The sequence below is a fragment of the Lolium rigidum genome, chromosome 7 (assembly GCF_022539505.1).
Source record: "Lolium rigidum isolate FL_2022 chromosome 7, APGP_CSIRO_Lrig_0.1, whole genome shotgun sequence".
Lineage (NCBI taxonomy): Eukaryota > Viridiplantae > Streptophyta > Magnoliopsida > Poales > Poaceae > Lolium > Lolium rigidum.
This window is the reverse complement of record NC_061514.1, coordinates 169,250,497-169,274,551: the sequence shown is the minus strand read 5'-3', so window position 1 is coordinate 169,274,551 and position 24,055 is coordinate 169,250,497. Positions and strand designations below refer to the sequence as shown.

Genomic DNA, 24,055 nt, shown 5'->3' with positions numbered 1-24,055 from the left:
GCGAATTCATATTTTATCGGGAAATTCGGAACAGACAGGCACGCCACTATCGCGCACGCGCGGGGCACTCTCTCGCGAGCTCAACGTGCGCCATTTCTTTCTAATCTAGCACATGGAACAATGAGTTAACCATTCCATTTATCTGTACGGCTTCCAGGAGTATCTTTTCTTCAGATAATTAACAAATACAAAATCTCCCAGATTGTCAGGGCAATGTCAATACAACCACGACACATGTATCCAAAACATAAGGTCAAAAAGTTAGACCCCCCTGTTCAAAAAAAGTTAGATCCCAATCTTAACATGGATTTTTTTTTTGCTAAAATCTCATCGACCTATTAATAATCATCAATAGCAGTACAAATAGACCTAAAAGCAATATAAATTATAAGTAGGTTATTGGACCACCTAGCGACGACTACAGATACTGATGCGAGCCGAAGGCGCATCGCCGTCCTCGCCCTCCATCACTGAAGCCGGGCAAAGCTTATCGCAGTAGAGCTTGTTATACTAGATAAACGGGAAATCGTCGTGCTAAGGCCCCAAAGGATCAGCGTACCAGAGCAGCAACCATCGTCAAAGATGACAACCATAGATCGGAAGAGACTGGATTGAAACCACACAAACGAATAGAAAAACTGACCAGATCCCAGGAGATCCGTCGGGCACACGACTCCACGCGCCCGTCGATGCTAGACGCATCACCGGAGCGAGGATAGAATGGGCAGGACTTTATTCTGACTTCGGGATGTAGATACCGCCCCACCATCCCGAACAAGAGGACTGTGGGAGGTGGTTGTCATCAATGAAGTCGCCGTGAGAGAAGTCGGTGCTCTTCTCCTCGAGTTGAGCAACGACCTTCTCAGGGTCCGCTTCCTCGAGATAGTCGTCGGGAGCAAACTCTAGCACAATCGCGTCGTTGAACTCCGTTTTCACCGGCGTGCACGAGCTCGAGCTGGAGGAGTTGCGAGAGGCGGAGGTGGTGCAGAACGATGCGGAGGAGGCCTCTCGGCGGCTGAACGTGGGAGGCAGCATCAAGTAGCATATGCACGCCGCATCAAAGCGGATCTTCCCCACCTCGTCCTTTTCACATGTGGCGTTGTGGCCGTTGAGCTCCTGCCGTAGCCGCTCGAGTTCCCGCCACGACCAATTTGGCCACCACCATCTCCGTTTGACCTGCTACCCTATGCCATGTCGATTCAGCGGTGCGGATTTGTCGGTGGCGCGCGCGGATTCGGTCACCGGCGCCAAAGGTAAGCTAAGCAAGAGTAGTCATAATCGTAACCCTCCCATTGACATCTCTCAACCTAACCAACCAGGTGCATCTAGTGTTCATCTTTTAGACTGATGGTCATTGGAATGAAGCCAAGATAGGGATGGAAGCTCTTAGAGAGTGGAAACAAATCCAACTCAAGTGCTAAGATGACTTGGCAGAATGGGTCGGAGATACCTTCTTTTGAATGTGACCAACCCTCATCGGCCTTTCCCTTGGCCTCTTGAAAGCGCTAACTTCTCTAGTATCCTTTGCCAAGGTAAGAGATATGAGTGGCCATAATCATCTTGAAGCACTCCAAGAAAAGGAAAATCACTCAAAACAAGGCCATCGATGTGCGTCTGAACTCCTCCCCGCCCCAAAATCTGAACAAAGTTGGAGCCTTTGACGACATTGCGGTACTTCAGGAACCAACAACGAGCACACTAGCAATGACACCACCACGAGGTACGTCAAGTCCAAGCCGGCTGTTCGCTGCCCATCAGCCCTGGACGAGCACGACCTGAAATTGTCAGATCCGAGCAATGGGAGCGGCAGGACATGAAACAAGGGAAGAAGGAGGCAGTCCCATCTGGCCAGAGACCGCCCACCGGTGGCACAAGTGGCCACCCCGCCACTGGTGGTGGATTCTCTGTTCATTACATAAATTAAACTTTGATTAAACCTAGAAAGTCTTAAATTGCATGAAGAAGATTGATCGGTCTTTCCTTTGGGTGGCTTCCAACAAGGTTTCCGGTGGGCAATGCAAAGTCAATTGGGGTGTGGTTTATAGGCCTAAAAGCGGCCTTGGGGGCCTCGGAGTGCCCAATACTGTCTTCTTCGCTAGAGCGCCCCGGTTGTGGTGACCTTGGCATGAGTAGAAGGACCCGGACAAGATTTGGGTTGGCTTGGTAAACCCTTGCAACGACGTTGACATGGACCTCTTCTACGCCGCCACCTCTATCACCATTGGCAATGGGGAGAAGACACCTTTTTGCGAGGCGTCGTGGCTTGGCGTATTGCCCCGGTAATCTTCCAAATCTCATCTAGAAAGCGGTGGAACGTTAAGAAAGCTTTACAATAATGCTTGGATCACTAAGATTGATATGGAAGCGGACTTCACCATCGACCATGTGCGTCAATACTTATCTCTTTGGGCAAGCCTTAGATACATTGTTCTTCATGAAGATGTTTTGGACGAGATTACTTGGAACCTCACCGAGAGTGGCATCTATTCCTCCAAGTCCGCTTACCACGCACAATTCTATGGTGCTTACTCTTCCCCAATTGGCTCATCGATTTGGAATGGGCTCCGCCCAAAATCAAGTTCTTTGCTTGGCTTGCCATCCAAAATAGGATTTGGACTAGCGATCACTTGGAGAAGAGGGGTTGGACTAATTGTGGTAATTGTCCTCTTTGCAACCGGGTCATGGAGTTGGTCGAACATCGCTTCATCAATTGCCGCTACACTATTCGGCTTTTGGGGTTCATCAAGAATTGGCTCAGGCTACATCTTCTAGATCTCAATGCTTCGCATAATCTTCATTTCCTCGCGTGGTGGGATATGATGACTAAACACAAAGATTTGGAACGAAAGGAACGCTAGGATCTTCAAGAACAAGCACCCTCCACTGACGGTTATCTTACATAAAATTGAAATAAGTCTTCCCTTGCGGGTGCTAAACGCGTGGGTTTTTGATGCCGTGTGAGTAGGTTCGGTTTGTATCTTGGGTTTTTGTGATGTCCTGTGAACTCTCTTCTTAATCAATGGAATTGGGCAAAAAATTGTCCTCTTTTAAAAAAAGAAGCAAACTAAATAAAAGCGGAGGGGTAGTACTATCTCAATTCACGTGTGTTTATTGGTGTAGCGAGATATTATCTGGTGGGGCCGTGGGGATGGATCGCGAAAGGCAACGTGTGTGGACGTGGGGCGACAGCGAGTCCAGATGTGTGGACCATCAAACACGCTTTTCTCCTCCGAGTAAACGACGCTGTAGCATGCGTAGATGTACGGGATGTGGTGCATGCATTCGTGTGGTGATGAAGCCATCTTGGTCTTGGCCTGCTTGCCCGGCGTTCAGATAGAGATATATCTCTGTGTTTTCATTCTATTTGGAGGAATTAGTTGATTGATGATGATAATGTGCGATGGAACGTCCATCAAAGTAGAGTCATGCGTGCGTCATCATTGGTCTCGTCATACTTGCTGTCGTCGGCTCGTCGCCGTCGGGCGTCGGGTGCTTCTGGCGACATTGCCTGTACGGCGTGATGCACATTGAGCGACTCGAAAACCGGAAGAAAGAGATGGCGTAGCTACTCGGAATGAATTCTGTACTAACTTTTGTGTTAGTATGAAGCTTATAGCTAGGCTACGGTTATGGGAACATCATCTTTACCGGTAACAATGTTGTTTCCCATCCAAATAGATGATCTTTTAATTCTGGTGTCATTGGTATATATTTTGGCTGGTAATGTGCCTAACCGTTGGAAATGTTTTTTTTGAATAGGTATTTATATTAATCAAATACTAGGGTTACAATCCTCATTACAGAGTCTAGGTATATCATTTGGAGCCGTGTACCTCCAGAGATTTGTAGTATGTTCTAAACGGCCCATCTTGGTAAGAGCATCACTCACCGAATTTTGCTCTTGCCTAAATACCTCTACCTTAGATCATACTCTCTCAGTCAGTAATCTTCTAACTTCACTTACCACAGAACTTTGTATCATCACCACCAATTCAGCGCAATCCATGTCGACAACGAAGGGTTTATCACTAAACTGGAGGGCAAGAGCACACCCCTCCATGCATGCAGCCAGTTTGGCCTCGAGGGGAGACGAAAAGGACTCCAGAAACCGGCATGAAGAGAAGATAATCTCCCCTTCCCGTTGCGCAAAATCATGCCTGCTCCCCCTAGCTTGGATTCTTCACAGAATGAGCCATCAACATTTAGTTTCTCCCATCCCGCTGGGGGGGGGGGGGGGTCCCATCTTCTTTGTTGTTCAGTCTCCATCTGTGCACCTTTGCTCGCCGCCCTGAACTATGGCATATATTCAATTGCTGGCTCCTTACCCTTAATACCATCGGATTGTGGAAAGTATTTGATCATCATGTTTGATTCCAGATAACTACACATAAAACGCCTCGAAGCTTCCAGAGGTGGTGCAGGTTTAGAGTGCACCACTTCATTCTGGATGTGCCAAATCCTCCAAAGCACCATGAGGATCTTCACCCGACCTTGCTCCGTCTTCCCCTCCAGAAGATGAAGAAGGCAATCCTTGCCGGTGTTATTGATCAAAGAAAGGTCTGGCAGCTGCCAAACTTCCTCCATGTACCTCCAGAGCATGACCGCCATGGGACATCTGCAGAAGGCGTGGAAATTGTCCTCACGTTCAACACCACAAATAATACATATGTCAATGACTTCCAGGTTTCGTTTACATTTGTTATCCCAAGTTGCAAGACCATTAGTGGCAAGCCTCCAAGCAAAAATGCATACCTTAGGGGGGGGGGGGAGGGCACCCCCATAATGCCTTCCAGATGGCACGGTGGCCATCCGGTTCCCTGCTCGTGGTGCCTATAGAAGGCCATTGACGTTCTTCCATTGCCAACCAGTACACACTTTTGACAGTACAGATTCCATTCTTCATAGGCGCCCAAGCTAGCACATCATCAAGCCTTCTCGGAGAGGTCCTAATCTTGATAATCTCGGACTTCATCCGACAGAAAATGACGTTGGAGAAGATCCAACTTCGAGGCGCCATGCTCATTCAGAAAATCAGCCACCCGTCGGATACGACAATCTCCGCCTAGAAATAGGCCTAAAGGAATGTGGCCTCGGGATCCAAGGATCTAGTCACACTCTTACTTGAGAGCCATTGCCAATCCTCCATATTAGCCCATTTTTCAACAACTCCAGCCCATATTGGATTGCTTGCCAGGTCGAAGAAGCATTACATGTGAACACAGTGTCTTGTAGTTGCCCTGATGGATAATATCTCGCTTTAAGAACTCTAGCACATAGACTTGTTGGATTCGATATGAGGCGCCAGGCCTGACGGGCAAGGAGAGCTTGGTTGAAAACCCTGAAGTCACGAAAGCCCAGGCCACCGTTGGAAATGTTAAGGCAACATATGAAGTGATGAAGAGGCCTTCTTGATGAAAGCAGTGACACCAATATACACCGGTATACATGAACACGATGTTATGTTATAAGTTGCTTTTACTATCTTGTGCCCTGGATATGGAAGCGAGCCTTGAAATTATTATTGTGTTGCTTGAAATTGATGTTTTCTTCTAAGATGGCCCATGAAAGCTGTTGTAGATTTTTTTTGTCTGAACTCTTAAGTTCCACTTGTTCTAATCGTCTAAATGTAAGAGCTTTATTTTTCTAGGAACGTGCGAGGAAGCACGCCTTTTTTATAGGTAGAGGAAGAACCGAATACAAACTCCGCACTTACAACACAAGTGACCAAGGCCAAAAGGACAAAGAAACTCCTCACAAAAATCCCACAAGTTTCCACCTATCTGCTTCGTCGACAATCGTGTCGACAAGAAGAGCCTCCGACCTAGATTTGTTCTTGAAGATCTGATTGTTTTCCTCAATCCAAATCGACCTAAGAACCAACAGGAAGAGACAACGCGCTTGAGGTTTCAGCTTGGTCGGTCAGGACTCAAGCACATGCGGCCACCACTCGAAGAAGCCTTCCACATTGGTCGGGAGAAGGGAGGTGCGGTCCAAGCCCTTCGGGACTTCGAACCAAATGATCCGGCAGAAAGGACACTCGAGAAGAAGATGGTTAATTGTCTCTGAGTGTTGCAAGCAGAAGGTGCAAGAATAATCATTAGTAAAGCCATGGCGAACCCTTCGTTCTCCCATCCAGCAACGGTTCCACGCCACTTTCCACGAAAAAAGTTTGAATTTAAGAGGAGCCTTGCATTTCCAAATCGGGTCGTGCCACATCCACAAAGTGCGCCCCTCAAAAAAGGCCAAGTATGCCAACATCGCAGAGAACTCTTTCGAAGCAGTCCATATCCATGTGAACGAAGCTCCGGCCAGACGGAGGGGGACTCGGGCCGCAATTTCCCCGACGAAACCGTACCTGGCTCAGCTTCATCAGGCAGAGGCGAAACTTGTGGACACCAATACGCTGCGACATCATCCCCTCCACGGAACGCTGCCGTAGACATGTACTTATCACGCCAAGCCTAATGCTAGACGATCGACTCCAAATTCCAATCCGTCGACGCTCATTCGAGGAACACCGATCTGGGGCTGGTTGGGGGACTTTTATTCTCGTCGCTGCCGATGCCCCTACACCGGAGAGGAAGAACTCGAAGATCCTACAGGCACCGAACATCCGATCCGTGGTTCCCCCGCCCTCCGGCCGCCGTGGCGGCAAGGGAGGGCAGGGGAACCGGCGGCAGCGATGGCCGCTGAGGGTAGGAGCTGATCGCTAGATCGCTTCTCACGAGAGCTACCCTAGGAAAACGTTTCGGTCTAATTAGCCAACTTGGGTGCAAGTGTACTGTCTAAAACTGAGCTATAACACAAATACTTTCAGCTGACAATATATTTCTGTCTGATACACTATAAGGCATGAAATTCTCACTCGAGAGATGACAGAGAATTAGACCACAGAGGTTCATTTTCTTTTCTGAGAAGGGAGGGATATATCCATATAACAATTTGCTGGACAGGCATGGAATACTAGCTGATCATGATTATAAAGACTATTCTCATCTGAATCTACCAAACTGAAAACTGAAAACTGAAACCATCAGCTTCCCCACAAGGCAACAGTATCAGGTCACGATTGATGATCGCCCCAGTTCCGTCTGCCAGCTAGACGAGTTTTGACTACATCTAAACAAGAGGATGAAACCAGTCGTCCATACATGCCAAAGTGAAGAGCTTGCTCTCTTTTAAGCAATACAGCTGTGACAAAATGAGCACGTGGGACGTGGCAGTATGCAAAACGGGACATAATAGCCGGCTAAGAGGTTCCAGGAGCAAGTTACTAACAACAGGTACGATTAATGAAGTTGTACTCTAGTTCTACTCTGATGCAGAGCAATCCTGTGCCGTGCTTCGAGATTAACCATCTGTGCTGGTACTGCTATCACGTTCTGCTGTTGACGTAGTATTGCTTGATCCAGAAAATTGTGAAGAAGTCAAAGATACAGCCCTTGCCACATCATTGCCAACATTTTGCTCACTACTTGCCTCTGAGACTGGGGTTCATCTTGCTTGCTCCAGGTCTTCAAGCTGAATCCATAAAAAATCAATGATGGCATTTCTCCTGATGAGTTCTTTATACAGTATTGATGTACTAGGTTTATGAGGAAAAACATAGTAGGTAACACGTATGGAATATAACTTATTTACCTTCTCCTCTAGGGCAGTCAATAATATGTTAGTAAAGAACTGTATATCCTTGGCTAGAGAGGATCCTTCTAAGCCAACTTCAGTAGCAGATGCATCATCACCATTATCAGCCAAGAAAGCTGCATTGGTCCTCTTCAGGTTCTGTATACGGGACCTGCACAATGAAATGGCCCTTGCATCTCCACTCTTGGAGAACTTGAAGGGAAAACATATCTGTGTGTTTCTAGGACTGAATTAAGGAAATCGACAGAGGAACAACCAAAATCTGGAAGGTGCCAGCGTTGTCAAACTAAATTATGCATTGGTGAACAAAGCTGATCCCTAGTCACCACACATACACTTAGTATGCATAATCGCATAGGTGAAGATACCCGCATCAGTTCAAATTAACTGAAAGCATAGATGATGTTACAATGATAAGGGGACCTTCAGGCTTTAGCCACATAAATTTCAAGTCAACTGACTAAGATGTACCCCCAAAATCCAGGAGATACATGCCTAGGAGGACGCAAGTACTCAGCACTGGGGTTGCAATTTGCAAATATGATGCTTTATACTATATGGCAAGGCATTTGATACTGTTACTACCACAAGGAGGATACAGCTTGATAATATACTGATGGTGAGGCTGATCAACCAAATACGCCAAGATACCCAAAGCTTTGGAGCAGGCAATGATTGAGTAGTCTCTGTCTTCTGAAAATAAAATGTGGGATCATAATCGTCAGGATCATTCATCAATTAAATGCAGGCATAACTAAGACAACTGAGACTACCTCTTCGCATAGAGACTTCAGCAAGAGCAGCAAAGATTTTAACCATCTCTCTAGTACTGCCAGGACTCTTCTCAAGTATTACCCTTGCAAAATGCAACATTTTCCATGCCAGATCTAAATCTGACAAAATATATATAAAATAGAATCAGAATCATCTTTCCATTCGAGTTTTTCTATAACCAATGGTTATATCAGCATGTAGCATGACTGAAACAAATGAAAATTGGTAACAGGCATGAACAGTTGAAGAGACAAGGCTGTGAAGCATAATCAGTAACATTATCAACTACATACAGAAAATAACAATGTTTTTCAGTGCAATTCAACTGAACGGGGTAAGGGAACATACCTGAATAATACTCTATGATTGAAACATTCAGATCATTTGATGGACTCCAGGCTTGAGCTCTACACAGCAAAGCACATCCATATCTGTAGTATGTGTCGCAACACTTTGGAGAAAGTTTACCATGATGTACCACCCTAGGTGATAACAAAGCGTAGTAAGGCCACGAAAGTTAATATAATCCTAGATAGAACAAGAAAAACAGAAGTAACTTCCACAATATTAAAGGAAGGTGCCAACTATTTAAGCTGTAACAGCAGCCTAGTGCTTGTACAGATCATGAAGTACCAGTGTCAAGTAGCATATAAATAAGTCTTGCACTGAGAGGAAATATTTACAGCACCTATCCCTGAAGCAAATATAGTTTGATTCGATGTTCATCGGTATTGCAGTTTGCACATCATAACATAAGAGGCGATACTAGCACCCAAGTATAGCCACGTACGGTACCACATTGCCCTGATCAGCATAACATCCTAAACTCAAGTAAACTCATCTCCCAAAATACACAAGTCAAAAAGCAGAAAGCAACTAATCACATACAAAAATACCAATATTATAAACCCATGAAATGAACTAATAGTAATTCGCATAAGAAATGAACTAATTGGAACTTTGTATCCAGCAATCCATATGTACAGCTAGGCTTTAGGATAAGAGCGGCGGTTGGAATTTGGAAAGGAAGAAGCCCAACCTGATTTCGAGGGAGCTGCGTAGGGAGTCTACAGCCCTGCCAAAGTGCCCATCCTCAAATGCTTTGGAGCCATTGTCGAAATGCTTCTGGGCAGCTTCCTCCTCCGGTCGTTGGCCCTCCTTCTCCCCGTTGCCCACTTCCTCCCATCCGCCCCACTCCTCACCATTCCCCTCAGAGGAGGAGGCCATGATGGACGGCAGCGTTATAGCCCTAGCTTGATCTGAAAAGAAAACGATAAATGCATGTGGGATTACAAACTCCAATTTAACAAACTCATTCTTGAAAAAATATATGGAGCACCATCCACGCTCCTACAGCGCTAACTAGGAATACTACTACTTACGGCCTTGCTAATTAACTGAATCACAAATTGCAGCAGAGAAAATATATATGTACAATTAGCTTATGCATGTTTGTAGATGGAAACAAGTAGAGTAGCACTAGCACCTGGAGTGTAGAAGCTCATGTAGGGAATGATACTGACACCTCTGATGCGATATATATTCTTGACTCTGCCTGACTTAAGGTCAATTGTGAGGATGCCACGGTGTGCTTTGAGGTAGAAGACACCGATCCCATCCGCAAAGCCAATCACATCGGAGATGTCATAGACACGGGAGATATCCTCGTCCAGCTTGACGACTCTGCGCTGCATCCATGCCATAGATCCGTCGGGGGAAGTGTCCCTCGACCACAGGCAAAGCCAAAGCCCCCCTGATTCCTGCATAGTTGCGCATCCCAGCAGCATGTCTTCCTCTGCTTTCATGAGGACATAACTCTTGCCTGGCCCGTGAATGATTGATAGTTCAGGTCTGGTGTAATCGAAGCGTAGAATTGTGGAGTCGCATTTGAAGTAGATTACATTTCCCACAAGGGCTGTGGGCTGATCTACGTCGACTTGGAAGAGAGGGTCAGCAGGAGGGATACAAGAGGCAACGGGGCTCCACTCACGAGTCTCTGAAGAGAAGACGGAGGCATGGGCGACCGAGGGGTTGGTGCCCACGAAAGCCACGCGGAAGGGGCCGCCATGGCAGCCGAGGTGGTCGCAGCGGTCGGCGGCGCAGAGCACCACCGCGTTGTCGTAGGCGATATTGGCGGCGAACTCCGGAGGTGGAAACTCCCACTGGAGGCGGCCGACGGGGTCCCAGACGATGAGTCTCTCGGCGCGGTCATCCCTGTCCAAGACGGGATATCTCAAGAGGACGAGGCCGTGGCGGCAGTCGAGCACGACGAGGTGACGGTGGTCGGGATGCATCGGGGGGAAGGGGGAGGTGGGGGACGAGGGTTCGAACCATACGCGGACGTTTTCCTCGTTCTGGAAGAAGCCGAGCAAGGGCGGTGCCCGGTGGAGGTTGCGGTAGTGGGTGGCGAACTCGGGGCTGGTGAGGAGGCTTCGCCAGGCCTTGCATACGAGCATGGCGCGGAAGAGGCGCGCGGGGTCGTCCGGAGGGAAGCGGAGGAGGACCTCCTCTGCTTCAGCTCGGGCACCGTCAATCGCCGGCGCAGGCGGCGGCCGTGGCGGCATGGTGGCCGGTGGGGTCTTGGCGGTGGGGAAATGGTGAGGACGATGCGGGGAGGGACAGACTGGGGACGCACTTGTTGGACAGACTGGCGCCTGGTGGGGTTGGGTCGGGTCTCGGGTGGGTCAGACCATCTCTAGCGAGTACCACAAATTTCAAACCCTAAAAATGCGTTTGCAGATCGAAGAATTCACGATTTAGGAGCCAACAGTGAATGTTCGCAGACCAGATACGCAAACAGAACTGCATATTTAAAAAAGATCGACGCCTTCGACTTCCATTTACAAAGCTACTCGAATCTCCTTAAAATTCGAGCTACATTTCGCTACCACGGCAAACTACTACCAAAATTAGGCTCCCGTTTGAAGTGGCGGTGACGCGTCGGCGGCCTCACTCGCCGTCGCTGCCGAGGTCGATATACATCTTGCCCTGCTCCTTTGCGACCAGGCGCCACTCCTCCGCCTTGTCGACAAAGTCGCCGGGCGCGAGGCCAGCCTCCTCGCCGAGCTTCAGGAGAATCCGCTCGAGCTCTGCAACGTCGAGGTAGTCGCCGGGCGTGGGCGCGTCGTCGAGCTCCATCTTCACCACCATTGCCATTGCCGGTGGTACGCGGGAGCTCGAGGACAACGAGGCGGCGGAAGGGGAGGAGAAGCAGCGGTGGTAGGCGGCCGACTCCCGCTTGAAGAACGCAGGCGGCGGGGCACGCCATACATGGTGTACTGGTACGACCCCTGGAGGCGCGCCGCGTCCGAGCGCACCTTCTCCGCCTCTGACTTCTCGTCGACGCCACTGTCCCCGCCTCGCTCGCTCCCGCTTCCGTTGCGGCCAATCTGGCGCCCCCGCGACCGTACGACCCGCGTCCGGACACCATGGCACTGCGGCGGCGCTAGAACTACGCGCGCGCATCGATTGCTCGCCGGCGGGGATGTGGATTTCTTGTCGGCGGGAGGCGGAGGTGCGGATGGGGTTTGGCCCGCATTGGCCTCTCGGTGCGCCATATATAGGGGCGGATGACGTTTTTGGGCTGCGGTCTGGATCCGTTTTCCAGGACAAACCACCGATGCGATATCTGGTCTGGTCCAAGAAACGACTAAAACCTGTATATCAGTCCATGCTGGCATATGAGGGCTGATGTGCGGTGTATGCGGTGTCTGATAGAACAACGGCACCCTAAAAACAGAGACCCCGGGAAACTTCAGATCAGACCCAGACTTATCATCGCATCTCCATGTCCTTGTACAGTCATTTCTCATTTCTCATCCTCTCCGGCTGTGCAAGTGCAACGCGGTTGTCCCAACGGTGCTTCTTCCTAGTGCCTTGGCCTTGCCACCACAAGCATATTTCAATTCTTCAGTAACAATCCAAAGTGCTGTACAGTTCACTGAAAACTGAATTTAGAGTTTGTTTTGTTAGATTATTAGGTAATTTTCGAGTGAGTTTAATTTCTGAAAGCAACATTACAGATGCACTAGTATGTTTAACCACAGTCACAGGAACAAGGCAAACATCACCTACAATTTCTGTCAGTGAACTGGAATACCATCACCAGCTATAATATCATTGCCGTATCTTGTCAATAATGACCTAACAATTTTCAGTATACATTTTACAAAATCGGCAAGCCGTATTTATCTAACCACATCATCAGGAATTCAGGACACCATTATCTGACAAGCGCATCCTAACCTATCCTATGTTGAAAAGCAACTACTGTGTATATAACTACTCTCTGACTGGGAGCGTTAGTGGTGTTATATGCAGTCTCCTAGAACTGTCGACTACAGCATGCAACACTTGGTTTACATCAAGCTAAGACCTCAGATTCCTGTTTAGATGGATTCAGCTTTTAGAGCTATCCGTGCATCCTCTTGTCTGACTGATCTCAGATACGAAGCGCCTCAGCTTCTCTCCAGCACGCCCAGGCCTGACAACATTAGCGTCGCCCCATTTCGAGCACGGCCCCAAATTCCCGCCTCCTTGCTCTTCACTCGAGTTCAGGCACCACACAGAACGGTTCAGCAGCTGCTCATCGACCTTCTTCAGCACCGGAGCGTCTTCCACGAACCGCCTCGCAAAGGCGGCACTGTTGTTCGCCAGGTTATCGAAATGCGTTTCGTCAAGTGTAAGCGGCTCCAGCCCAGGAGGATCGTCCCAAACAAAGTAACGTAGGTCGCCGTTGACAGTGGTGTTTCTGAAGTCAGGAGAACTGCATATGAGAGTCTGGAAGTAGGATTCCATGGAGTATGCTGCGTTGGCAAAGTACATTAGTAGCCTGCGTGGCAGATTGTCCCAACCATGCACGCAATGTTCGGTAAAGTTCCTGCTCAGAATTACCCATGGAGAACCTGCAAGACAGGAAAAGAAAAACATTCAGAAGTGGTATATATATGACTAACAGTCAGCTAGGAATTCATGGAGGCAGGTACAACGTACGGAGTATAAGTGAAGCTACCAAATAGGAGATTAAGTACTGTTTCATATGGCATGTTAACTTTCTGAGAAACAATTACAGGCATCCTAAGTGCATGGATCAAGTCAGTCGCCCCAGTAATAACACTACCTCTAAGAAATCAAGGAATGGATTGACCGTCAGTTATGAAAACATTAGGAAGAAACCCACCGAGACAAAATAGAAACATACTAATGAGATCTCCCAAGGACATTCTTCTTTGCGTACGCCATCTGCCCTCATTATAAACATACCGCTCCAGTGGTCGTTATCATTGTACTCAACTACTCATGCTGTCATGCTAGTTGACCCTTCATCTTTTTCCCACTATATGATGATTATTACCCGCCAAGATTCTTCTACATATAGGTTTGTTCATAGAATTTCCTTAGCAACTCCCATGATTATTATTTTATGAATTCCACTTTTAATCCCCGAAGTACACTCAATTTTCCTATAGTTTCGTGTGAAAATATGTTTTCATTAGACAAAATGTTTCCAGAGCATGAGGTTTTAATTTAGTTTAGGTATCGCAATACTTGATCTTGACAAGACCCCAAATCAATCTAGTTTGTTGTGTCATCATTTGAAATGATGGGGAGATATTACTATGGAGTTTAATTGTTTCTACCTATGAAAGAAGTATACAAATGCTAATAGCAATTTTGCAAATATGATAAATAGTGTCTAATTCTAAGCTCTGGTTCACCAAAAAGGTCATCACGGAATGATCTTTAGTTACTGAACAGAAAATAAATATCTGAATTTCTTTTCTCGAACACGCCTAGAAGCTCTTCATTTCATTTCAGGTGAGTCTCCCGTAACCCTCCAGCCTCCCGTAACCCTCCAGCCTCCCCAGCCCTAAACGCCGCCGCCGCCGCCGGTAGCGCCGCCGGGGCAAAGACCCTCGGGGCGTGGCGGCGGCGGGGGCCCTTCCTCGTCGACGCGTGGTGGACGGCGGCCGAATCTCCTTCATCGACGCATGGCGGGCGCGCTGATGGGTTGGGCGGCGGCGGCCTGCGCTGCGCCCCCTTCTCCCGTCGGCTCTCTCATGGTGGATCGGCCGGCGCGGTTGGGATGGGCAGCGGCGGCCAGCGCTGCGGCCTCCCTCCTCCCGTCGGCTCTCCGCAGCACTCCGGCAGGGGCTGGTGGTGGGCGGCGGCCAGGCTCATGGCCTGCGCCAATTTCCCCGCCTCTCGCCGGTGAGTGGAGGCGATCTCGGGCTTCACCCGCGACACGAGGTCGCCGGGGCAGCAGCCTTGGGTACGACGGTGGAGGTGGCCCTCTTCTTCGCCGGAGAGGGTCGGCCTGCGGTTGGTGGTGGTGGATCTATCGATCTATCACCGCGTTCCGACGGCGAGATGGAGATGCTTGGAAGCCGGCGACGGAGTTGCCGGTGGAGGGTTGGAGTGGCCAGCCCGGGTTGGTCACCGACGTGGGGGTCCGACCTGAATAAAGGCGGTGGTCCTAGGGTCTCTCTTGCGTGAAGAGGAAGACCTACCGGAGGCCTGGACTCGTGATCTGGCCGGTGTGTTGAGTTCCGGAAGGTTCCGCCAGCGGATGTAACAGTGCTTTTTGCCTAGAGTTTCGTTGGATCGGTGGTATTCGGTCGTGCGCACCCATGCTTTTATTCCGACCGATTGGTTCGGAGGGAGCGGCGCGAAGCTCTTTTTCTGTGTTGACATCAAGTGACTATGGATCCATGATGAAAGTCGGAAGAAGAGAAGTTCATGAAGGCCGGAGGAGGACTAGCTAAGGGAGGTTCAAGTCTCACGGCTGATGAGGGACTTGCTTGGTGTTCCGGGCTTCACGACAGCGGTATGAAAGTGGGGGCGACAACACGGGTGAAGTTCGAGTCCTACCTTTCGGGGTGAAAACCCAAGGTCTGGCCTTAGCTGGTTGTGCCTGGCAATGACCTTGTTGGAGGCATTGTTTTGAGAGCGGGGACTATCTTCGGGGTGAAAACCTAAGATCGTTGATCGGGCGACGATGGTGTTAGCGCACTTGTTCCCTTCTTGGAGGAGTCGTTTTTGGAGATTACGTATTTCGGGTGTTGTCTTGGCGGTGGATGTATTGCTTGTTGTTAGGCCCGAGATCTTGTAGCGGGACTTTTGTTTCCTAGTTTTCTTTTTCTTTTTTTGGCTGTGTGCATCCGTAGTGCCATTAGGGTGGTGCGTTGTTGCAGAGGCTGGGTGTAATTGGTATCGTTTTGATATTAATATATTCCCTTTATCGAAAAAAAGCTCTTCATTTCATTAAAAGAAAGTACTAAGATAGCACGACGAAACCAACAATTAAGAAAAATATATATATGCCATCGAGATATTTTTTTTCAAAAAAGAAGGCAAATCCTCGCAGTTTCTGCATCCTCGGATCCACACATACATAATACTCCCTCTGTTCACAAATATAAGAAGTTTTGGATATTCAAAGTGAATTAGATATACACCATAATGAGTGAATCTACAAACTAAAATTACACTAGATACATACAAAAATAGATGAATCTACAAAAAATTTGAACATCTTATATTAGTGAACGGAGGGAGTATTACTGAAAACAACAAGCATCAATGTCAAACAACTCAATTTACAAAAAAACAGAAGGAAAAAACCCAGCGACATCATATCCTCTATCGTACCATAAATGTTTCACAGTGGACTATAATCCAACGGTAAAGCAGCATGGGACCCATCTAAGTAAATTTAATATTAATGGGGCTTCAGTTACAATCACTAAAATCCTGTAATATTTGTCTTATAAATGTCTTAACAATCAAATAGAAGCCTGAGCTAGAAACATGCTTGCACACACCTGTGAAAATCTTGAATGCCTCAGGCATTTGTCTTGTTTCTGTGGCAGGAAAGAGCTCAGTGTTTTTGTTCATATATAGACTCGAGTCAACAATAACTTTTTCAAAACGTTCATGCCTGGAAGGGCAAAGCAGAAAAATGTTAGGGAACAAAACAGTGTAAAGAGGAACATTCATTCTAGAGAGACACAACTCACTTTTTCCATCCAAGGTCACTTGAGTGATCAATGAAGTTGAGGTCCCTCGGCACAGAAGAAAACGCGTAGAGGAGATCTGCATTAGAACCACCAGATGCTTCATATGAATAAAAACGACAAAATGGATGATCCAGAATTACACTAGATAATACGGTTTCTGCAGTAAACAATCAAACAAACAAATAATATATGTGAAGCAACTCTCTGTATGTCTATTGGTGCCAGAACTTGTCCAAAGTCGGGTTCTAAAAACGCTAGCAGTGGGCGGTGCTCTCCTTTTCTCTTTCCACCTGGATGCGTTTTGTTGTTTTTCCGTTATGCTTTCATAATGGAAATCAATCCCATTGTGGTGGGTTTCGCCTGAAAAAAAAAAGTCTATTGGTGCCAAATGGGTTGTCTGCAGAAAATGACAGTTTGGTCTTCCTTTTTGATTATAGAAAGAAGTCTATATAACCCCCTAACTATCAGGTTTGGGACAGAGAATCCCCCTAAGTTTAAAATGGGCCACTTAACCCCATAATTATGCAATACCAGACAATTGACCCCCTCAACACAATAAGAGTGGTTTTGGGCGGTGGTATTGCTAACGTGGACTGGTTTGAGCCACATAGGCGTTTGACTAGAGGGCCGTGCTACCCGGCGGCGCCGCACGGGAGCATGATCCGTGCGGCGGATTTGGCGGCCCCACCACGTGGACCGAAAGCAAAAGTTATTTTTTCTGTTGAGCGCGTTCAGTGTCCCAGCGGGATGTCAGCTAGCACATGCACCTTCTACCCCGCTAGTCAACATCAAGTCATCAACCATGCGCAATAAAATATCAAAAACAGAAATCTTGCATGTTGTTATAGCGTCATAAAATAAGCACGACCTCTCCTGCTTGCAAATTTCTTTTCACAGGCTAAGATTTTAGGTGCAATTTTCACAAAAAACTTCAAAACAAAATCTATTCTTTTACTTTAAGGCAGCTACCATTTTATATGATAATTTTCAGATTATTTTGGGAGAAGCTATCAGATTTTTGAAACAAATTACTCTCTAAGGTTTTCAAATTATTTAGGAGCAGCTACCGGATTAATTTTCAATAACTACCAGGTTAGCAAAAGTACCACGGTACTTTATTTAACAACTACAAAAATGGGTGAAAATTATACTATTACTAGCTAACAGATTATTTGTGCAATAACTACAAGATTAATTAGCAATAACTACCAGATTAGCAAATAATACCACGTTATTTAACACAACTACAAAAATTATAGCAGTACTAGCTACCAGGTTATTTTGCAATACCTACAAGATTAATTAGAAATAATTACCTGATTAATTGACAACAACTTTACGATGTTGGTTGTGACCAGGTCCCAAAAATGCCAGCTCAAAAAGCCAAAATTAGCTATCAGGTTATTTTGCAATACCTACAAGATTAATTAGCAATAACAACCAAATTAATTGACAGCAACTATATACGGTGTTGGTTGTGACTAATAGATCCCAAAATTCCAGCTCTAAATGCCAAATTCAAAATTCCTATCTGCCAGATTTCCAATCCATAGTTGCAAAGTGGATTTTCTACTGAAAGATGCGATGAATCCTTTGTCATCCAAAAAGTTGGAGGCACTTGCAATTCAGGGGATACTCGCTAGATAGTTCACATGGAAAAAATCCAGTAATAAAATCTTCACTAATAAAACAACAGATCGAGCTGTAGGGAGAGAGGAAAACACTCAGGAAAAAATCATGCTGGTCGCCAGACTCATGGTGCGTACAGCGATGCAGACGTGCAGGTCTCCGAGGGCGGGGGCGGCCGAGGCGCGCAGGGAGGCAAGCAGCGCCTACAACCTGCATCAGCACAGCCTCCTCGGCATTGGCCTCTGTCCTGCCGCAAATCGGCAGCTAGCGACGGCGTGGACGAGCTCCCTTAGCCCGGAGACTGGGAGGGAGTGCCCCGAGCGCCATGACCTTGTGGAGCGCAGTGAGGGAGATGGAGGTGACGACTGTGTCGGCCTCCTCGGAGCGCGCAACGTCGAGGAAGGGCTGCAGCGTGGCGGCCAAGAGCAAGGGCAAGGGAGCCGCGGCCGCGAGAAGACGAGGCTCGCCGGCGTCGTCCCCGTGCTAGGGACGGAAGCCCTCTCGACGCGCTCGTCGGCAGCAGCTTAATGGAACCCTCCCTGCGTCGGGCCTGCTCGAGCTCGACGGCGGTGCTGCTGTCCTGCTGCGTGCTCGTTGGCGGCAGCGTCGCTTAGGACGGAAACCCTCTTCTAGCGCTCGTCGGCGGTGGAGCCCTCCATGCGCTGCGCCCCTCTCGAGCTTGATGGCGGCGGTGCTCTCCCTGTCGAATGCTCGTCAGCGACGCCGGCCTCGCGCTAGGGACAAAATCACACTCCACGCGCTGGTCGGCGGTGGCATGGCAGAGCTCTCCCCGCCGCGTGCTCGTCGGCGGCGACGACCCCGCGCTATGGACGAAGCCCACTCTGCGCGCTGGTCGTCGGCGGGTCGGCAGAGCTCTCCCCGTGGCGTGCTCGTCGGCGGGTCGGCAGAGCTCTCCAGCCGCGTGCTCGTCGGCGGCGACAGCCCCGCGCTAGGGAAGGAAGCCCACTCCGCGCTTGTCGGCGACGGCTTGACGGAGCTCTCCCCTTCCCGTGCTCGTCGGCGGAGATGACCCCGTGCTAGGGACGGAAGCCCACTCCACGCTCTCAGCGGCGGCGGCGCTTGGCGGAGCCCTCGATGCGTCGCACCTGCTCCTTCTCTAGTTTGTCCGTGATGAGATGCAACTATCCTGTGGGGCTTTGACAGAGAAAAAAAATGGGTGAACCAGAGAAGCTAGCGAGGGGATAAGGAGGAAGTTGGGAGTCATCCCGATGCCTTTCGCGAATCCTAAGGCACCGCCGCACGCGCACCGAACCGTGCGGCGCTTCTTCCTATCTTTTTCCTTGACTAGAACCTTTTCCGGTCAAAGTTTTGACAGGAATTTTATTGAGAACACAATTACACAACCACCGCCGGCGAGACTCACCGCGCGAGCTCGTCGCTACGCGGGCGAGCTTGAGCTTGGACTGCCTCCTCCCGCCGCCCCGCTGCTCCGGCGGTTGTGGGCGAGGCCCCTCCTAGTCCAGTGGAGGCGAACAGCCGGACAGTAGAGGTCACGCAACTCGAGCTTTCGCTTGAGGATGGCGACCACCTCCTCACCTCCAGCTTCGCGCGCTAGCTTGTCCCGCGACGGAGAGCTCGAGGGCATCGGCGTGTTCCACCCGTGTGCGCCGGAGGAAGTGGACGAACCGCCGGTGCCGATGGACAGAATGAGGATGTCATCCATGCCGGCGGCGAGCGGGAACTCCTGCTTGTTGTGCACTACGTGCGTGATCGCCGCGGCCACGATGTCGGCGTGCGGAGGATGTCGTCCAGGCCGGCGGCGAGCGGGAACTCCTGCTTGTTGTGCACTACGTGCGTGATCGCCGCAGGTCAGCGTGCGGAGGATGTCGTCCAGGCCGGGTTGCCCATGGCGGCGACGGCACCCGACGCGGCCACGATGGCCGGCGGCGGCGCAAGTGGCCACGCAGACGTCGCTGAGGTGGAAGTCCAAGCTGTCTCTCTCGACGGCGTCGGCGCGCGAGAACACGAAGGGCGCGCCCGTAGCGAGGTCGTAGCAGGGCACGAGCAGCGGCGCCACGATGTCCCTGCCGAGCGTGGCGTCGCCGAACACCCGCAGAACAGCTTGGCTAACCTGCGGCGCCGGCCACCCAGTCCTTCCTGACGCTCCCGGCCACGAAGGCGAGCGCCTCCTCGGCCGTGTAGCGGGGCCGCCCGTCGGCGCCCTTGAGGAACAGCATGGCCGTGAGCACGCCGCCGGCCGCGGAGCCAACGACGGGCGTGTCCGCATGCTGGCCATCGACGGGCGTGTCTGTATGCCTGGCCCCTTGGACACTGCGGCCGTGACAGAGCGCCAACGCGCGCGCTCCCGTGAGCTGCTCCCCATCGACCGCGTCTTCTCTACCGAGGAGGACGACACGCTCGGCGTCCCGGGCGGCGCCCGTGGCCCGTGCCAGCGGCTGTCCGCGCAGAGGAGCATGGGAGCAGATGTGAAAGGACGCTAGACTGGGATCTCACGAGAAGTCCCACAGCGAGGTGCCCGTCATCCCCGGATTTGCCCAGCCCGTCTCTCCCTATGTTCCCCAACTCCGGCGGAGCCTGTATTCCCCTCCGTTCTACGGTCTGTGGCCAATTTTGTTTTACCGCTCTACGGCCAAATTCCAGAGAGAGGAAACAGAGTATGGGAGGCCGCATGCAAAGCTGAAACCACTGTCCACGTCATCGAATACCGCGCATGAAAACAGCTCTTATTGTACTGAGGGGTCAATTGCCTGGTATCCAATACTTAGGGGGGTTAAGTGCCCCATTTTAAACTTAGGGGTTCTCCGTTCCAAAGTATATAGTTGGGGGGTATGTAGACTTCTTTCTTGATTATATAATAAGAAGGAAAATGTGCGAAGAGTTTGTATTTTCCAGCAACTTGATAGCATGAAGTTAACAGGAGTTGACTGCACCATGAGTGCAGGTGTGCAACTCTGACCAACTGATCAACCCCATGAGCGCTATCGTTAGGATATCAGTCTGATGCAGTATATTCATTTATTTAGTCTGAAAACGAATATGCCACCATTCTGACCAACCCCAACCCTCTTAAACATGGTGCCAACGCCAATCTGTCATATCAGTTGGAAGTTCCTTTACGTGATGTTTGACCAAGATCCTAATAATTAGAAGCACATGTGAGATGCCCAGCCTCACCGATAATGGAAGGGTTGTTGCAAAATTGATGGAGCAAGTACTACCTAGTACGGACACCTACACGCACAAGACCGTTGGGGGCCAATTCACCGCAAAAACAGTTTCAGCTACGAGGACGGTAGTGGAATTGGTACGACCAGAAACAGAGCTGGACAAAGGTGCAGGAGGGTACTAAAAGGACGATCAAGATCAATACACCTGGAGTATCACAATTAAAAATGTGAGAATTCTCACCGATGACTGATTCAAAGCTTCTCTACTATCGAAGTCGTAATTCGCAAGAGAGACTTCCACCTCATGGATGTTCAGACGTAAGCGATGATCACAGCGATCACAGCATCAGGGTGCCTCCAAATGTCAATATATCATCCGGAACAGTCAACTGGGCTTTTCTATATTGAATTTCAGATGTATCCAAGAACATAAAAAAATCTAGTAGGAGTATACTGTAGCTAGGAAGAGCATAGAGCACGGCAGTGAGCAGAGGAAGTGTCCTTTACCGTCCTGCGTGACGAGAGGGTAGTCCCAGGAGCTGAGCGTGACGAACCAGTCCCAGTCGGCCCCGATCCTGAGCAGCACCGCGGCGCCGTGCAGCGCGGCGGCGAGCACGGACGAGCCCGTCCTGTCGACCGCGTAGCTCTCCCCGACGACGTCGACGTTCGCGAACGCCCTCCACGCCGCCTCGGCCCGCACCGCGGCGGCCAGCTCCGCGCGCTCCTCGCGCGACGCGCCCGCGTCCAGGTGCAGCAGGTAGCGGTTCCTCGGGTGGTACACCGCGGCGAGCAGCCGGAGGACCCTGCGGCCGTCCCCGCCCGTGCCGGATATCCAGTACGCGAAGGAGGGCGGGGTCCCGGGCCCCCGCGCCACGCGCGGCAGCCCTGCGGGCGGGACGGGCAAGCGGGAGTAGGCGAGCGCGTGCGGGGAGGCGCGGAAGAGCAGGAGCAGCGCCGCCAAGGCCAGCGCGGCGACCGCCAGGAACGGGGTCAGGCGGCACGGCCTCGTCGAGGCGGGCTTCATCTTCTGGGAGGTTTGACCCGCGCGGCCGGCGGCATGCGGCGTGTGCGACGCGAACTGGAAGGAAGCGCGGAGGGTGGTGGGAGCGGAGGCGAGCGCGTGACGGCGGGGGCGAGGTCAGTCGTCGTCGTCGTCGACTAGAGCGTGGCTTGGAATTGGATGCTTGGATTGGGACGAAGAAGAGAGTTTGAAAGTTAGGCGAGGCGGCACGGGAGGGACAGGAAGAAAGGTCTAGAAGTAGGAGGACGTGGTGCGGTGGTGGGAACCTACCGGTTGGCATTTACCGTAGTTTTTGCTTTTTCTTTTGAGATGCCGGTTGGCACTTAGTAGTTGTGGTGGGCATGCCAGGGTTTAAATTGGGCGAAAGTCGATTTCAAACCCTGAATTTATAGAGGTTCGATTTGAACTTGAACATTGAAATCTTTGTTGTTTGCACCCTTACTGTCGTTGTGTGCTCGACGGTACTCCGGTGAGGTAAGCCTAAGGGAGGGGAGAGAGAGGGGGTCATAGGAAGGAATCACCGAGACGCGGACACACGAGCTACCTAGATTCGGAAACCCCACTACGGTGGTGACGTCCTACTGTTGCTTATTTGGAATTTTTCAGGCAACAAGTCTAAGATTACAATGGGTTGAGTTATGTCCAGACAACTCACATGATCCGGCTTTTAAAGGCTCCGGATATAGGGTTACACGGTTAAAGATCCTACCAGATACTACTAAGCCTAGACCACGCTAAGTACGTCTTGTCTTGCACGTCAAGGATCCGATCGACTAAAGTCGTGGGAGGAGAAGGAGGTGGTGGGAAGCTATCACTTGTCATTTAATTGTGGTAGGGCCACGGTAGGTCGGCAGGCTGGCGTTAGAGCGTCTCCAGCGGGCCGACCCAAAACGGCGACATCTGGCGTCGGGTCACACATCATCTGCACAGTACATTTGTGAAATATCTTTCGGTGATGAAAGAAACAATATGTTAATTTGAGTAGAGTATAAAACATTTTTCGAAATGAAGGCTATGCCTCACCCTTGTGTATGTTGCATGCCTAAGAGCATGTCTAACAGACCCCTTAAAAGGGCCAAACCCGTATAATAACCGCCAGAATACGGGTTTCGGCTCTACCCGGCCGTCTAGCAGACCCCGTAAAAACGGCCCCCGCTGCGATTTTTCCTGTTTTCGATTACGGGGCGGGTCTTCGCCCCCTACTTGTGCGGGGTGGGAGCAGGGATAGAGGGCGAAACCAGTATCCCAATTCCAAAACCGCGCGCGGATATTTCAGTTCCCCCCACCCGTTTTCACCCGCGCGCCGCCGCCGGAATCCGTCAGATCCGCGCCCCTCCGCCGCCCGCCGAGCCGCGCCGAGCTGCGTCGACGCCCGCCGCACCTCCGCCGCACCCCCGACGAAGATCCGCGTCCCTCCGCGCGCGCCGCCGCCCCTCCCGCCGCGGTCTTCTCCGCCGTTTTCGCCGGTGAGTATTCCACCGCGTTCTTCTTCGTTCTCGCCGGTAGAATGGTCGTGTTTGGGGCTGATGTATGATACACCGTGGTAGATGGCTTCAGAGGATGTGCACATGGCGGATTTGGACGCGACGTCGACCGATTGGTCCTCGTTGGATTCCGACGATTCGGACATCGATGAGTTGCTCAACGACGACGAGACGGAGATGATGCTGCTCCTGTTCGGCATGAAGCACTTGGAGGACCGGGCCAAGCTGCTGGATCAGCGGAAAGGATCCGTGATGGGGCGTATGTGCATTCCCGGAACCGCGCACTCGGCCACGAACAACTGATGCAAGATTATTTTGCCGAGGTACCGACCTATC

At 50.3% G+C, this 24,055-nt stretch overlaps 1 protein-coding gene and 1 pseudogene across 1 annotated transcript; both read right to left on the bottom strand.

Annotated features, from left to right (window-relative positions):
• Positions 1 to 7,252: 7,252 nt before the first annotated feature.
• On the bottom strand, positions 7,253 to 10,982 carry LOC124672269 (annotated as a pseudogene).
• Positions 10,983 to 12,504: 1,522 nt separating this feature from the next.
• LOC124672268 (beta-glucuronosyltransferase GlcAT14A-like) lies at positions 12,505 to 22,238 on the bottom strand. The gene is made up of 4 exons (XM_047208527.1): positions 21,722 to 22,238; positions 16,437 to 16,512; positions 16,242 to 16,357; positions 12,505 to 13,322 (listed from the first exon to the last, which is right to left on the bottom strand). Exons 1-4 carry the CDS (start codon positions 22,236 to 22,238, stop codon positions 12,817 to 12,819), a joined length of 1,215 nt encoding a protein of 404 aa, XP_047064483.1. The 3' UTR covers positions 12,505 to 12,816.
• Positions 22,239 to 24,055: the final 1,817 nt, after the last annotated feature.

Excerpts from the sequence above, each read along its gene's own strand:
- LOC124672268 (XM_047208527.1), bottom strand. The coding sequence starts at position 22,238 with ATGAAGCCCGCCTCGACGAGGCCGTGCCGCCTGACCCCGTTCCTGGCG. Across the intron at positions 16,513-21,721 it reads CCCTCTCGTCACGCAGGACG|ATCTCCTCTACGCGTTTTCT; the intron begins GTAAAGGACACT and ends GTTCTAATGCAG. Across the intron at positions 16,358-16,436 it reads AGTGACCTTGGATGGAAAAA|GCATGAACGTTTTGAAAAAG; the intron begins GTGAGTTGTGTC and ends TTGCCCTTCCAG.